At 37.5% G+C, this 14,969-nt stretch overlaps 1 protein-coding gene across 2 annotated transcripts in view; it reads left to right on the plus strand.

Annotated features, from left to right (window-relative positions):
* LOC129186182 (S-adenosylhomocysteine hydrolase-like protein 1) overlaps positions 1-13,789 on the plus strand; it is a 30,690-nt gene extending 16,901 nt beyond the window's left edge. The window contains exons 12-17 of one of the 2 annotated variants that reach the window (XM_054784189.1): positions 1,879-1,973; positions 2,075-2,173; positions 2,276-2,344; positions 4,330-4,408; positions 4,521-4,641; positions 10,068-13,789. In XM_054784189.1, the coding sequence (XP_054640164.1) occupies positions 1,879-1,973; positions 2,075-2,173; positions 2,276-2,344; positions 4,330-4,408; positions 4,521-4,641; positions 10,068-10,074 (470 nt within the window). In that variant the 3' untranslated portion in view covers positions 10,075-13,789. Of the gene's footprint in view, positions 1-1,878; positions 1,974-2,074; positions 2,174-2,275; positions 2,345-4,329; positions 4,409-4,520; positions 4,646-10,067 lie in introns of those variants that run through there. The other variant, XM_054784190.1, reaches the window with a different exon arrangement.
* Positions 13,790-14,969: the final 1,180 nt, after the last annotated feature.

The following is a 14,969-nucleotide window of genomic DNA, read 5'->3' on the forward strand; positions in this document are numbered from 1 at the left end:
TGGTTCTCCTGATAGTAGTGATGTGGTAGTAGTAATGTCATGATATTTGATCAGGACAAACAACAGGTGCAGTTGGTCAAATCCTAATTTGTGTGTCCTTATAAATATGAGTATTTAAGTACATTTTACATGTATATCAGGGGTGCATGCACTTTTTCAGCATGCAAGTTACAAGTCGACATGATCTATCTAGATCTATCTATCTAGTACATATATATACATCTAGTACATATAACATACTGTATACAGTATATACATCCATCCATCTCCTATGCCACTTATCCTCCCTTGGGTCGTGGAGCCTATCCCAGCGGACCTCGGACGAGAGGTGGGGTAACCTAACATGCATGTTTTTGGAATGTGGGAGTACCCGCAGAAAACCCATGCACACAGGCATTGAAGCTACTTTAATAAATACCAATGATTAGTATTTCAAATTCACAGTATTTCACAGTTTCAAAATTTACAGGCCATCAAAGTAGTTGACAACATTCAATAATTCACATTTCAGTATGGCAATCAGGATAATTACACATAACTCCTCAGTAGTTGTGTACATAACTTGAGTACTGTCAGTCAAAATAGCTACGTAGCGTTCATTATACACACAGTTCATGTATTACGTCCAGTTAGCATTTGGTATCGAACATTACATACTGTATATACAGGAAATGAAAATGATGATGCAAAAGACAATGCGGCCGAAGTCAAGGCGACATACTAAAAAGGTTTCAGCAATGGGCATATTTTCCTGTTCATCATGAAATAATAGTTTAACAGGTGGAAGTGTAGAAAGTACGACTGAGTATTAGGGTTGCATTGGAAAAAAAAAAAAATCAGAGGTTTCGAGAAAGTAAATAAATTTACGACTTTATTTGTCATACATTTATGAGAAAAAAATCTTACATTCCCGGAAAAAGTTGTAATGTTATGAGAATAAAGTCGTAAATTTACGAGAAAAAGTAGTACATTTACCAGAATAAAGTCGTAAATTTATGAGAAAAAAAGTTGTAATAATAGGAGAATAAAGTCGTAAATTAACGAAAATAACGTATTATTACGTGTCATACGTGTCAGAGGGAACATAGAGCATAGCTCTACAGGAAGGAAGGAAACTTTCCTCTTGCTTCAGGCAAGCTTTTATTTATAACGTGGCAGCAAAACAGAGCAGTCGAGCACAAACCGATGAGCATGTATAGCCCTTCTCATTTCCGCCTTCCTTACCCCTCTTTTCATAGCTGTCTCAGAAAATGCTTGTAAAATAACGTCACAAATTGTTTCTCCTGAATTTTACGACTTGATTGTCGGAAATTCACAACTTTATTCTCATAAATGTACAACTTTTTTCTCGTAAATTTACAACTTTTTTTGTCATAAATTTACAAGAACAAACTCGTAAATTCATGAGAAAAAAAAAAGTTTCGAGACTTTATTCTCGAAATATGAGATTATTTATTTGTTTTCAATGTGGCCTTAATACTGCATCATAAGAACATACATTTCTATAGTGGAGTTCAGGGTGCGAAGCAAAGCCATCAAACATTGACTTTTTTTCCACATAACTAGCCGCTCCAGGTGAACGTATACCTTTTGTTACAGATATAGGCATCTTACCGCTGACTTAGTTTATCCGTAATCGGAATAATAAAGATGAAAGTTGCGTATCTGTGTGTAGCTTGAGACGTCAGTTCACCGCTTCATCTGTGCTGCGGGGGAACACCAGCCAATTAGGAGGGGAGCTTAATATCAGCTGACTGATGTCATACGACGTCTACAAAGTGACCTTTATGCGATCGACCCAAACTTCCTTCGCGGTCGACGTAACGGGCACGCCGCCGTAGACGATGTGGCGCTCACGGACGGTGGCCTTTTCTGCAGGAAACAAGAACGTGGTGACCAGGGACCAGCTGGACCGCATGAAGAACGGCTCCATTGTGTGCAACATGGGTCACTCCAACACGGAGATTGATGTGGTAAACGCCTTTTTATATGAAACAAGTCTCCGAGTTTGCGACACCAATGTATTGGAAGTGTGTTGCCCACAATCTCGCCTTGATGATGAAATAACCTTTAGGCGAGCCTTCGCACGCCTGAGCTGACCTGGGAGAGAGTGCGCTCCCAAGTGGATCATGTCATTTGGCCTGATGGCAAGAGAGTCATCCTGCTGGCTGAGGTGAATACACGCACGCATTGCCCTTATTTAGAAAGCACGCAACACTACCTTGTGGAAAACATGCTCCTATATATATCTTTTTTCTTTTCTTTTTCTTTCTAGGGACGTCTCCTCAACCTTAGCTGCTCTACCGTTCCCACCTTTGTCCTGTCCATCACCGCAACCACCCAGGTAACGAAATGTCATTAGCAATCATGAACAATATATGACGCAATTTGTCTTTGAATAGCACTGTGGCTGAATCAGCCTCACAGCCAGGTGCTTCTGGCTTGGGTAGTCCAGGGTGTAACCCACCTCTTGCCCCCAAAAGTCAGCTGTGATAGACTGCAGATCTTGTGCAAGCAAGTAACAGGATGAGCAGGAGAAAATTATTGGGTTTTTTTCCCCTAGTAAGATTAAAAATAGTCCTGCTGATCTTATTTTAAGCTCTACAGTACCTCACAAAAGTGAGCACACCCTTCACATTTCATGAGACAACACAAAAATGACACTTTGATCCCAATTAAAGGAGTCTGTGTACAGCTTGGATAACTACCAGTTCTATGTAGTATTGAGGTCACGAGGCATCAGTAATGTTATGAGACATGACGTAGATGACATATTTCCCATTGCATGGAGACTGGCTATGGCTGAGACGGACATACCAAGACTGAGAGAGAGTTGGGGGGGGGGGGAGGCTCTCCTTTCATTCCGTGTGGAAGTGGTAGGTTTTTGGCTTCTTTGTCCTTCTTGCCCACCCCATTTGAAACGCTTTCTTAAGTTTAGAATAAGTGAATTGGAGAGGCTAACAAGTTAGCTCACTAGCTTGTAATGCTTTCGGCAGCTGTCTTTTGTCCCCGCAGTGATCCAGTAGCCTGCGCAATGTGATGTAAACAGAGAATAAAGAGTGTAAAAGGTGACAATAGGGGTGTTATTTCATGTCTACAGGGCTCTAATAATGTTAAAACCCCGTATTTAGAAAGTCATAAACAGGTTTTCTATGCTCTAACTACGGAAATATCATATTCAGTTATCACGTTCGCGTCTAGAACCAATACACGAGGGATTACTCTAAATCTACGGTCCCCTCATACTAATCCCGCCTTTTTAATTGGTTCCAGACCCGACCGTGATAGGTGAATTTCCACAAAGTAGGACTTGGAAATGCATAGAAAACCTATTTACGGCCTTCTAAATAATTTTTTTAAAAACATTATTAGAGCCCTCTAGACATGACATAACACCCCATAGTCTCTTTTACACTCCTATTGCCTATTACAGTAGATATAATAAGACAAAATAAGGCATAAATAAAACTTGAATTTGTGCGTAAATGTGCTCCGGGGGGAGGGAGTGGACAGGAAGTGACGTTGCGGGTCCAGAGTTGGGCTTTAACTTGGTGTGGGTTACGTCCGCAACAGTAGTCCTTTGTTAGGGATTATTGTGCCTGTTGTGAGATTGTTCAAACCTGCAATACAAGCCTGTTGTTCTGATGCTTGTGTGTCTCACCCAACATTACAGTGTCATTAACACCTAGTGGCCAGTGTACAATATTACATGTCACCGCAACATCTTTCAATGTATTATCTGAATGCCTGATATTTATGCTTTACTTTATTTAGCTTGAAAATGCTTAATTTAGGGGAAAAATAAGTAAAATATGCTTGAATATGCATATTTTTCGCTAATAAAAGGCCGTATTCAACCATTGCATGATTTAGTAATTAATACATTTTTGAAAAACCCTCACCGGCATCATGTGACTTGTTAAGTGTTACAATGTCTCAGGTGTGACTTGGGAGCAGGTGTGCTACAGTTCACTGAGGGACACATGAATGCCAACGTGTGCTGTGACATACGGAACAGAGCACGAGCCCCTCCCTCTCTTGGGAAAACCCTATGGAGCACCTGTGGGGCATCCTCACATGGAAGGTCCTTAACATACACCAGCTTTGTGGTGTGGTCATGGAGGAGTGAAAGAGGATTCCAGAGGCAACCTGAGATTCTCCAGTGAGAGCTGGAAAATAATGGCAGCCACTGGAAATATCCACACTTTGGGCCCAATTTGGACATTTTCACTGAGGGGGTGTACTCACTTTTGTTGCCAGCAGTTCAGACATTAACGGCTGTGTTTTTTTTGTGAGTCACTGTAAGTCTTATTCATGCACTTTTTTCAGGCCCTGGCCATGATTGAGTTGTACAATGCTCCCGAGGGACGATACAAGCAGGACGTTTACCTGCTTCCCAAGAAGATGGGTACGGATATTACATTCTTTGATTTATAGTATTTTCAAATGTCAAAAAGGGCAATAAGCAATGCCTGACAAAGTCCAGTGTACAGTAATTTTAGTATTTCTCCAAAATCTAGATGAATACGTGGCCAGCCTACATCTGGCAACCTTTGACGCCCACCTGACCGAGCTCACCGATGAGCAGGCGAAATATTTGGGCCTCAATAAGAATGGTCCTTTTAAACCCAACTACTACAGGTAAGTTGTCTCAAGCAATGTTTTCTCAAATTGGGCTACTGGAAAAAGAAAAAAATTATATATATATATATATATATGTATATATATATATATATATATATACAGATTTACAGATTTATATTGTATTTACAGATTTGTATTAACATTTGATACCAAAGGTTTCCCACTTTGTCTCTTGTTTTTTACACAGTTCAATAATTGATGAATCAATCCATGCTCCTCTTCTGTGGATTACAGCTCCAGCACGCACACTGAAGTTTGTGATGACATTGCCACACATTCTGTGGGGATACCTTAAGGAGAGGGTGTACTGCAACAACCCACAGACCATTGAGGCCTTGAAGACCAACATCCGTCAGGAAATTCTGAGAATCCCTCTTGAGATGTGTGGCATTGTCATCACAAACTTGAACTGCGTAGAAAATAAGAGACAAAGTGGGAAACCTTTGGTGTGTGTGTGTGTGTGTGTGTGTGTGAGTATATATATATGTGTATATATATGTACAGTATATAGGTACACTAGGTCCCCAACTTACGAACACAATTGGTTCCAGACGACCGTTCTTATGTCGAATTGTTCTTAAGTAGGGGAAAAGGTAATATTACCAATGATATAGGTACTACATGTACGTGTATACATATACAGTATATGCGTATGTATGTAAATATGACTTTGGATGCAGTAGTAATATTAAACGAGGATAATTAATGAAAAAAACAATAATAAAAGTGATATAATAATACGTAATGATAAATGTTATTTACCTTTGAAGAGGAATGGCCGAGCATACGTCGTTGTGGTGGGAGGAGGAGATATTGAAAAAAAAGGACAAATCGTAAAAGAGGTAGTGTTCTGTGGGTGGTGTAGAATTAAACAGGCCTATTAACTCTTCATAAACTTTAATCACACGCTCTGTCCGGGTTGTATAATTTAGCTTTCCATTTAGCTTTATCTCCCCAGCATCTAACTCTTCCTGTGTTGGTCCCATTAGCTCTAACGCTGCCTCTGTTGGTCTCATTAGCACTGTCACAGTGCCCTCTACTGGTCAAGCATGTACAGTAGCAGTATAAATACTGATTGAGCGACTACAAGGCAAAATAAAATAAAATATAGACCGGCTATAGTCGGTTTGTGTTCGTATCCGCGAATGTTCGCTAGTCGGGTGTTCGTAAGTTGGAGACCTAGTGTGTGTGTGTGTGTGTGTATATATATATATATATATATATATATATATATGTGTATATGTATGTTTATGTATATATAGGGCTGTCTAAAATAGCTTGTTAACGGCGGTAACAAATTTATTTAATTGATTATGTTAATTTTTTTTGCCGTAATTAACGCATACGCATCATGGCAAGCAAACGGCTCTCTGTTATGACAACAGATGGCGCCCCGCAGGGTCTGACCCTCTTTTATAACTTTATTCTGACCTGAACACATCAACAGCAGTGCAATTCCCACACCATATATGTATCTCCAACTCACAAACAAACACTCGTCCATTCGTCATTGCAACGACACTTCCTCGTTGTCACTAGACAGACCGCGAGATGCATTCACGGACACTTTGAACATCACAACAGCGTCCTTATTATGCGTGTATGTGTGGTCTAAATAAACAGAAATGCAGAGAAAATCAATAAGTGGATGCTCTTATCACTCACTTTCTAACTCTTAATGCAGAAGTACAATTTGCTGCATTCAAGTAAGCTCGGAATTCCCAGAAAATGCACTCGAAACATGTGAATTCAACTTAAATGACGTAGTGTCTTTGAACGCAGCTCCTCATTGCTCATAATAACACAGTTCAAGTCTGATTAAAATCTTCTGCTATTAATGAATCGAATTTTCAGACATGTGTGCCATCTCTTCACTTGATTTAAATTTTTGGTTAATTTGGCGTTGTTACATGCAAATATATATAATCACGCTCTGTCATTTATCCTTCTTTCAGTCAAATACAGTAAAATGGGCATATTTCAGACATGGTGTGAAATGGTGATTAATCATGATTAAGTAATTTGAAAACCGTGATTAATCAGATTTAAAAAATGTAATCATTTGACAGCCCTAGTTTTAACATTATTAGAGCCCTCTAGACAGGAAATAACACCCCTACTGTCACCTTTACATTTGTTTTACCCACTATATTAGATATAATCTGAGAAAATAAGACATATTAGACATAAATAAGCTAACAAAGACTCGCACGTTACCAGTTCCTTGTTGTTTTTTTCCGGACAGCGTACCTCCCGTGGCGGCTATTGTCTCATCAATGTATTGTAATGGTGGCTTTCAATGGCTTTACACTCACATTACCCAATATAGTAGACATAATAAGAGTAAATAAGTCATTTAAGACGTAAATAAAACTCCCGTTTGTGTGTGTCACAGTAAATGTGCTCCCTCTGGGAGGGCGGGCAAATGTGTGGGGGACAGGAAGTGACATCAGGCATTCAGAGTTGAGTTTTAGCTTGCGTTGGTTATAGCCCCAACAGTAGCTTGTGTTGTTATTATGATTATTATGTTTATTATGATTATTATTATTATGATGCTCCGATCAGGGGTTTATGCTGCCGATTCCGATACTGATCATCCATGAGTGAAATCGGCCAATACCGCTATCGATCACATAGATTAAGTGTACATTTTTTTATTTAATATTGGCGATATGATATGAAAAGGGGAACCATAAAATCACCTTCGTTTAGACAAAAACATACAGTCAAACCTGTCTTAGCGGCCACCTTTATAGAACGGCCACCTGCCTATAGCAGCCACTGAAAAATCCCCCGCAGCAAATTTACATGTTATAGACCCTGTGTATAGCAGTCATCTGTCAGTTGTTTCACATAAAAAAGCCGTCTTCTTTTGAGCTTGCTATTTCCTGGTCAAACATGTAACTTTAAGAGCATTTGCACCAAAACATTACCGCAAATTAGGCCGGGAACAGGACGTGCTCCCAGCGACGCTACAATAAAAAAAAAAAACATACGCTAACATGCATGCGGCAGCGGGAGCAAAACTGAGTTTGGTTGTACTTAATTGAAGTATTTTAGAATGTACTCACGTTATTTTTCATCAATCCTCATCCACAAATCCATCAAAGTCCTCATCTTCTGTATTTGCTACTAGTCTGTTAACTTGTCAGTGTTATTCAGCTCCGAAGCAAAGAAGGAAACTTCTCCTGTCGCTTCTGCCAACTTAATTTATTGAACGCGGCCACCAGACAGCAGCTCAGAACACACACACATCTCTCAGCATCGTCTCTCCTTCCTGCTTGCCCACAAGGCAAAGGTTAAACAAGCCCCACTACATAGCTGTCCAGCCAATGCCTGTAAGAAATGACACCGTTTATTTCCTGGTGTGCACTGGTCAATACTGTAATGCCGCTTGTTGTGGGGAAGGAGAGACTCACGTCGCCGATGCACTTTAATGGCTTTATTAACAGCGGAGAACACTGCAGGACTTTACATCCACGCCAACATAAACACACTTCCCAACTCTCTCGAAACTCACAGCTAGCACTGAGCCTAGCTCTCCTGCTCGGGACGCCCACCGTCACTTCCCGTCACTTCCTGATGAACTAAAGCTGTAATGACACTCTGCCGTATAAAAAGTAAAATATTAAAAACAAGCGCAAGACATTACTAGCACAGCTTTGTTCTGTGGGTCGTGGATATATTCTATCAGTTATTATTAAGCCTCTAGCTTCCTTTTAGTAAGTAAAAACCTTGGCTATGATTGCACTACATTGTCATGTAGACCTACAAAGTACACTTGGAAGAACAAGAGGTGAATAAATGTATTGCAACTGATGTGAAACTGATGAGGGGTAGGATTAAATAAGCTTTGCTTCTTCCTGCTCCTTTTTGGACATGCAAAATTGTGAATTGTACTATGTGATGTGCTACTGTTTGACTCATGCATGTTCAGGATTAAAACCATGAACCATGATAATAACAAGCCTAGTAGTGCTGTACAACTTTTATCCGCAGTCCGCAGTGCCCTCTACTGGTCAACATTATTATTATTTTTTTCCCCCCTTTTTTTTCTTTTTTTTTCCTCTACTGGTCAACATTCAAACTGGATGCCAACCTGTCTATAAAGGCCACCTGTCTATAGCGGCCACTTTTGCAGACTCCCTCTAGTGGCCGCTATAGACAAGTTTAACTGTATTTGACTTACTTTTGTCAAGAGAGCATATCTCACTGGTGAAACTTGGAGGATGAGACACCCTCTTAAGGAGACTTTGGATGCGAGAGCACACAGCTTGGTGGCACTCCAGCAGGACAGCAGACGGCAAACCCGGTGTCCTCCACCGCCGACAAAGGCTGGTCGTCCAACAAATCCAACCACTTTTCGGGCTATCTGCCTTAGACCTCCGACTGCCGCGCACACACGGGCGAGTGTTCAGCATTTGGCCACATTAGCCGCCGCCCGTCCGATGATCGCATGGCGAGACTCAAACTCACCACACCCCGCAAAGTCCCTGCCCCCCAAATGTCGAGTCCTTCTTACCTCCAGGTGTGCACAAATTACAGTTACATCTACATTTTAAAAAGTAGATGTAAAAAAATTATGGGTTATCAATACCATATTGGTCTTGAGAAACAGGTATCGGTTTGAAAAAAAAAAAGATATTGTGCCTCTTTAATAATAACATAATAATCATAATAACATGGGCTACTTACTGCTGGGACCATAACCCACAACTACTTAAACTCAACTCTGCACCTCCGAGGTCACTTCCTGTCAGCCTGTCATTAAGGTCCCCTAGCCAACTTTGTTTGTTTACAGTTATTAGGTTTTAAGGCTGTAAAACACCTCACCATACACTTTATACACTACTCTATATTTAACCGGATATTGTCTACTGTGGGTTCCTAATATGGTCGTACAGGCACGTAAACACGCTGAGACGAGGTGGAGCCGCACATGTCTTCAACTCTCAGTATGTGATAGCAGTAGTAAATACAATAACAGACACATACAACAGAGCACCGATAGATCGCTCTAATACACCACAAGGACACACAACACAATGCGTGTTCATACTCTGTTAAAAAAAATATGCAAAATTGCACTTCGTGAACCGCGATGTAGAGAGGGAACACTGCATACCTACTCTACTGGGTAATACAAATGTAAAGGTGACTATAGGGGTGTTATTTTACATCTAGAGGGCTCTAATAATGTTAAAACCCGCATTTAGAAGATTGTAAACAGGTTTTCTATGCCATAACTCTGAAAATATTCCATTTATAAATCAGGAATCCTACTTCGCGGAAACTGACTTATCGCGGTCGGGTCCGGAACCAATAAACCGCTCTAAAGGAGGGACGACTATATACACAAATACTAGAATAACTATTTTAAATATTTGAAATAAACTGCATTTCTTCTTTTGGGGTCTTCACAGGTATTAGTCTGCAATAAGCCACACCCACGTGTCGAGGACCACCACGTGTTGAGGACACATTGGTGTATCGCCGACTTCCTGTGCTTTACGAGTAGTTAGTGTGTGTTCTTTTCTGTCACATTTCTATTAGTGTGCTGTCCTCTTTACCACATGAATACACAATACTGTGTGCTGCGTCCATATCAGCCAGGTACTGTACTGGCATACTTTTTGCATCCATATGTTTTAGAAATGATGTGCCAAATAAGTGTAAGGGAAGGGTTGAAATTTTAAAATATGTGGATATGACAAAAATAATCAAGGAATTCTCTGGGATGTGAAGCCATCTTTCAAAAAGTGACCGGACTTTCCTCATTTTCAAACGACTGAATGGTTCAAAGTGACGCGGACCAAACTAGAGTGTGAGCTTTTATAGCACCTATGCACCCAAATGAGCCATAACATCTTTATTAGATGTTGTCAAGCGATGCACTGGCATTTCAAACTACTTTACTCATGACTCAAAAAATATACTTTTTTTTTTTTTTGCTTCAAATTTTTTTCAATTTAAAATTAATTACCAGTATGTTTTTTTTATTTGTAGTTTTTTTCCTCAAAAAATTTACTCATGATTAAACAAATAGACAGTTGAGCCCTTGTGGATTTTTTTTGGTCCAAACATTTTTTTTTATTCTAATTTTTTTATTTTAAAATTAATTAATTTCCTTTTTTTGTTTTTCCTCACAAAATTTTACTCATTATCAAAAAAATATACAAACAGTTGAGCCCTCGTGGATTTTTTTGGTCCAGTTGTATTTTTTTAATTCTATTCTTTATTATTATTTTTTTGTATTTTTTTCCTACAAAAATTTTAGCCATGATTAAAAAATATACAGTTGAGCCCTCGGGGATTTTTAATTATTATTCATTTAATTTGATTAATTACATTTGTTTTTTTTTTTGTTTTTTTTACTTCTCTCGTCCCCTCCCCATTTTAATCATGACTAAAATAATATACGAAATTGAGCCCTCGTGGATTTCTTTTGGTCCAAAAATGTTTTTTTACTCAAATTTTTTTATTTACATTTTTTTTTATTTGTATTTTCTTCCCTCCAAAAATAGGCACTTTTTCCTGCAAAAAACTGAGTCTATAATAATTTAGAAATGCGTGATAAAACAGATAAAATGTACAGCGTACAGTACTACGTAAAGGACATGACCGGGCGCAAGATGGTGGCGCCCGTTTGTTTGGCTCGCCTCCCGTGTGTATAAATAAATAAATAAATGATATTTTTATAGGCGTCTCAATTACTCACGGCTGTTTTTTGCCATTCTCAGCACATAAGCCCAGCGAATAGTGGGGATCTACTGTATTGATATTTAATTGTTATATGAATTAAATGTACTATTATTATTATTAGAATTACATTAAATGAGTTATTACTAATTAATACTGTATTAATTTGCTGGCCCTGTAAACTGAATACATTCCAATGACAAGCTAGAACAGGGGTGTCCAAACCTTTTTCAGTGGGGGCCACATACTGAAAAAAGAAGGAATGCAAGGGCCACTTTGAAGAAGTTATACTGTATGTATTTTAAGAAAAAAACGTTGGTCTTTTTTCCCAATTTTCTTTTTTTTATTTTCTAAATATTTCAACTTTCTTCATCAATACTCTTTGTAAATTTTCTTTTTGTAATATTATGATTTTATTCTCATGATATTTTGACTTTATTCCCGTAATATTATGACATTTTCCCTCAACCTAATTTTCCCAAAAAGACAACTTTATTTTGCTTAGTTTGATTCTCATAATATTATCACTTTTAAAAGTAAGGTATTTTTTTCTTTAATATTTCACATGTGTGCTATTACGGTTTATTTTTCCTCATAATATTATGATTATGCTGGTAAAATTGTGACTTTTTTCTCATTAAAATATGACTTTTTTTCTCTTAATATTTTCACTTTTTTTCCGCCCATTTCTGCTGCTGTTTTTTTGTTTTGTTTTGTTTTGTTTTTTTAATTTTCCAACTATTTCCACTTTCTTCTTGGAATTTTTCTTATCGTAATTATGACTTTATTTCCATAATATTTTGACTTTATTTTCATGACTTTTTCCGCAACAAAATTTTCCAAAATTTGCAACTTTTTTCGTTGTTTGGTTTGTTTCTCATAATATTACGACTTTGAACCCCCCCACATCTTTTCTTTTTAATATTTGAATTTTATGCTACTAAAATGCCTTTGTTTTTTGTCATTTTTATTCTCATAAAATTACGACTTTGTCATTTGATTACAACTTTTATCTTAATATTTTTAGTTTATTTTTTGTAAAATCACTGCTGATTTGTCTGTTTTTGCTGTTGTTTTTAAGCTTTCTTGTTAAGTGATATTTTTAGAATGTGCCACAGGCCAATAAAAAAATTGCAAAAGGCGCCCGGGCCACACTTTGGACACCCCTGAGCTAGAGAGAGCTCTGTAGCGTCACGCACGTCTCTGCCGACACCACATTCAGGTGAATTTGTTTCCGAAAAAGAGCGATGACATAATGAATCCACCTCAGGGTATTCGGACTTCAGCATCGATGTGGTTCTTGTGAGGCCATATTGTTGCAGCTTATCTCTGCCATATACTGTTTTTCACATGCCTGCATGCTCCAACAGCAAATACAGTGTGTGTGTACTGTACACACGGCCGCCGATAACATCAACTTTGAGTGGCATTTGCCAAAACCACAACACAATATCAAGCGTGTGGTCAGATATGTCTGTGGCAGCTGTGTTAGCGTCACCCTCACCTATGCACTGCATTCGGTAGGCTTGTTAGTAATGCAATTGATACTCATTATGCTACTTTGACTTATCTGTGTTCATTTGCACTTGGCTTTTCAATGACGGAGGACCACATCGAATGATTCATTTACAGCAAAGTGCGGCCCACAGCATGTGTTTTTATTGTCCCGGGTCATACTCGAAACATAAAAACGAGAAGTAGAATAGTTTGCTTTGTCAGAAATCTGAGATGTAGGCTCTTTTGACCCCCCTGGCTTAGAAGACCGTCAGTTTCAGCACCTTTAGCGTCCGTGTTGTACTGAAAAGTAGCCTCCTCGGAGCTACTATGAGCCAAAGGTATCTTATCCGTCTACACGAGGACACCGTTGGCACTGTAACCGTGGTTACTGGCCGGTCGACAGTGCCTTGTGACTCACTTAGTACAGTTTGTATTAGCAAGTGTATGTGTGTGTGTGTGTGTGCTTTTTTTTTGGCAAATATTGTTGATGCTCAACATGGTTGTTATTCTGCTATGCATTTCTCTTCTGTCCAAAGTATTTGAATCCTGCAGCGGTGGAGAGTTGTTACTATTTTATTCTCTCCCATCTAATCACAAAGAGCACTTCTCTAATCTAACGGATAATAACTATTTTACCCGTGTATGCTGTCAATTAATAGGACATATGAATGTGTGTGTGTGTTTTTTTTAGACCAACTGTTGTCAAATTGGATAAAAATATGCACACCACTGTGATTTTTACAGTTGCACAATTGCTGGTTTGTAGTGTTTGATGTGAAGGCAAACTTCTATATATGATTTATTCACTTTATGAACTAATTATAGGCTTTGAGCACTGGAACTGTAGTTTAGCTTGAAAACACAAATCACAACACTGTATACTCTGGAAAATGGTGTGCACCTATTCCCTTTAATAAAGTGCTGGTAACTCAGTAAATTGTCTTTGGCGAGTCATTTCATTGAAATGTATGTACACTGTTGTACATACATTGTTTATTTTGGGAGGGTTGTTTGTATTTTCTTTTTTTTTTTCATGAGAAAAAAAAAGCAACGTTGAAGGAAGGGATGATGTGCAGTTTTTGCAAATTCATTGCAATAAAGTAATTTACGACAGGCTATTAGGGCCACATTGAAAAAAATAATATAATCGTATATTTCCAGAATAAAGTCGTAGATTTACGATAAAAAAGTGGGAAATTGATGAGAATTTGGAAATTTACGGGGGGAAAAAAAGTAAATTCACAAGAGAATGTAAATGAAAATATAAATTTATGAGGAAAAAAAGTCCTGATATTGCCTTTGCCCAGTATTAGGGCCACATTGAAAAAATAAAATACTCTGAGATTTCAAAAATAGTCGTAAATTTACGACAATAAAGTTGTACATGTTGTACATTTACAAGAAAAAAAGTCAAATTTACGAGAGAAAATGTAAATGTAAAAGAATACATTTGTAAATTTATGGGAAAAAATTGTAAAAGTACGAGAAAATAAATGTAAATTAATGAAAAAAATGTCCTGATATTGCCTTTTATTAGGGCCATTTTGAAAGAATAAAATCTAAGGTTTCAAAAATAGTTATAAAATAAAGTTAAATAGTTATAAAATAAAAACATTTATAAGAATAAAGTTGTGAATTTACGAGAAAAAAAGGTGTACATTTATGAGAAAAAGAGTTGTAAATTTATGAGGAAAAAAGTCGTAATATTGCCTTTACGGATTATCTTTTTTATGTGGCCCTAGTACTCTGTCATTGTAATTTAAAAAATGATATAAATAAATAATAAATAAAAACTTGAATATTGTAATATTCAAGTTTTTATTTATTTATATTTTATGTTTATAAACATAACATTTTTTATTGTTGAATTTTTATTTATATTTTATATTTCTAAACATTTTTTTATTGCTCTAGTTATATTTGTATTAAAAAACAATATAATAAAACAAAGTATGTCAGTATTTTTATAATAATTATTATATTTATATTTTTTATTTATATTAAAAACAAAAAAATCAAACCTATAAATATAAAAAAAAAATCAATACAAAAAAGGATCTCATTATTGTATCAATGGCATGGCGTCGTCTGTTAAACATAATCTCATCTCGCGAGAAGACGCTGTGGCG

This window comes from Dunckerocampus dactyliophorus, chromosome 8 (assembly GCF_027744805.1).
Source record: "Dunckerocampus dactyliophorus isolate RoL2022-P2 chromosome 8, RoL_Ddac_1.1, whole genome shotgun sequence".
NCBI lineage: Eukaryota > Metazoa > Chordata > Actinopteri > Syngnathiformes > Syngnathidae > Dunckerocampus > Dunckerocampus dactyliophorus.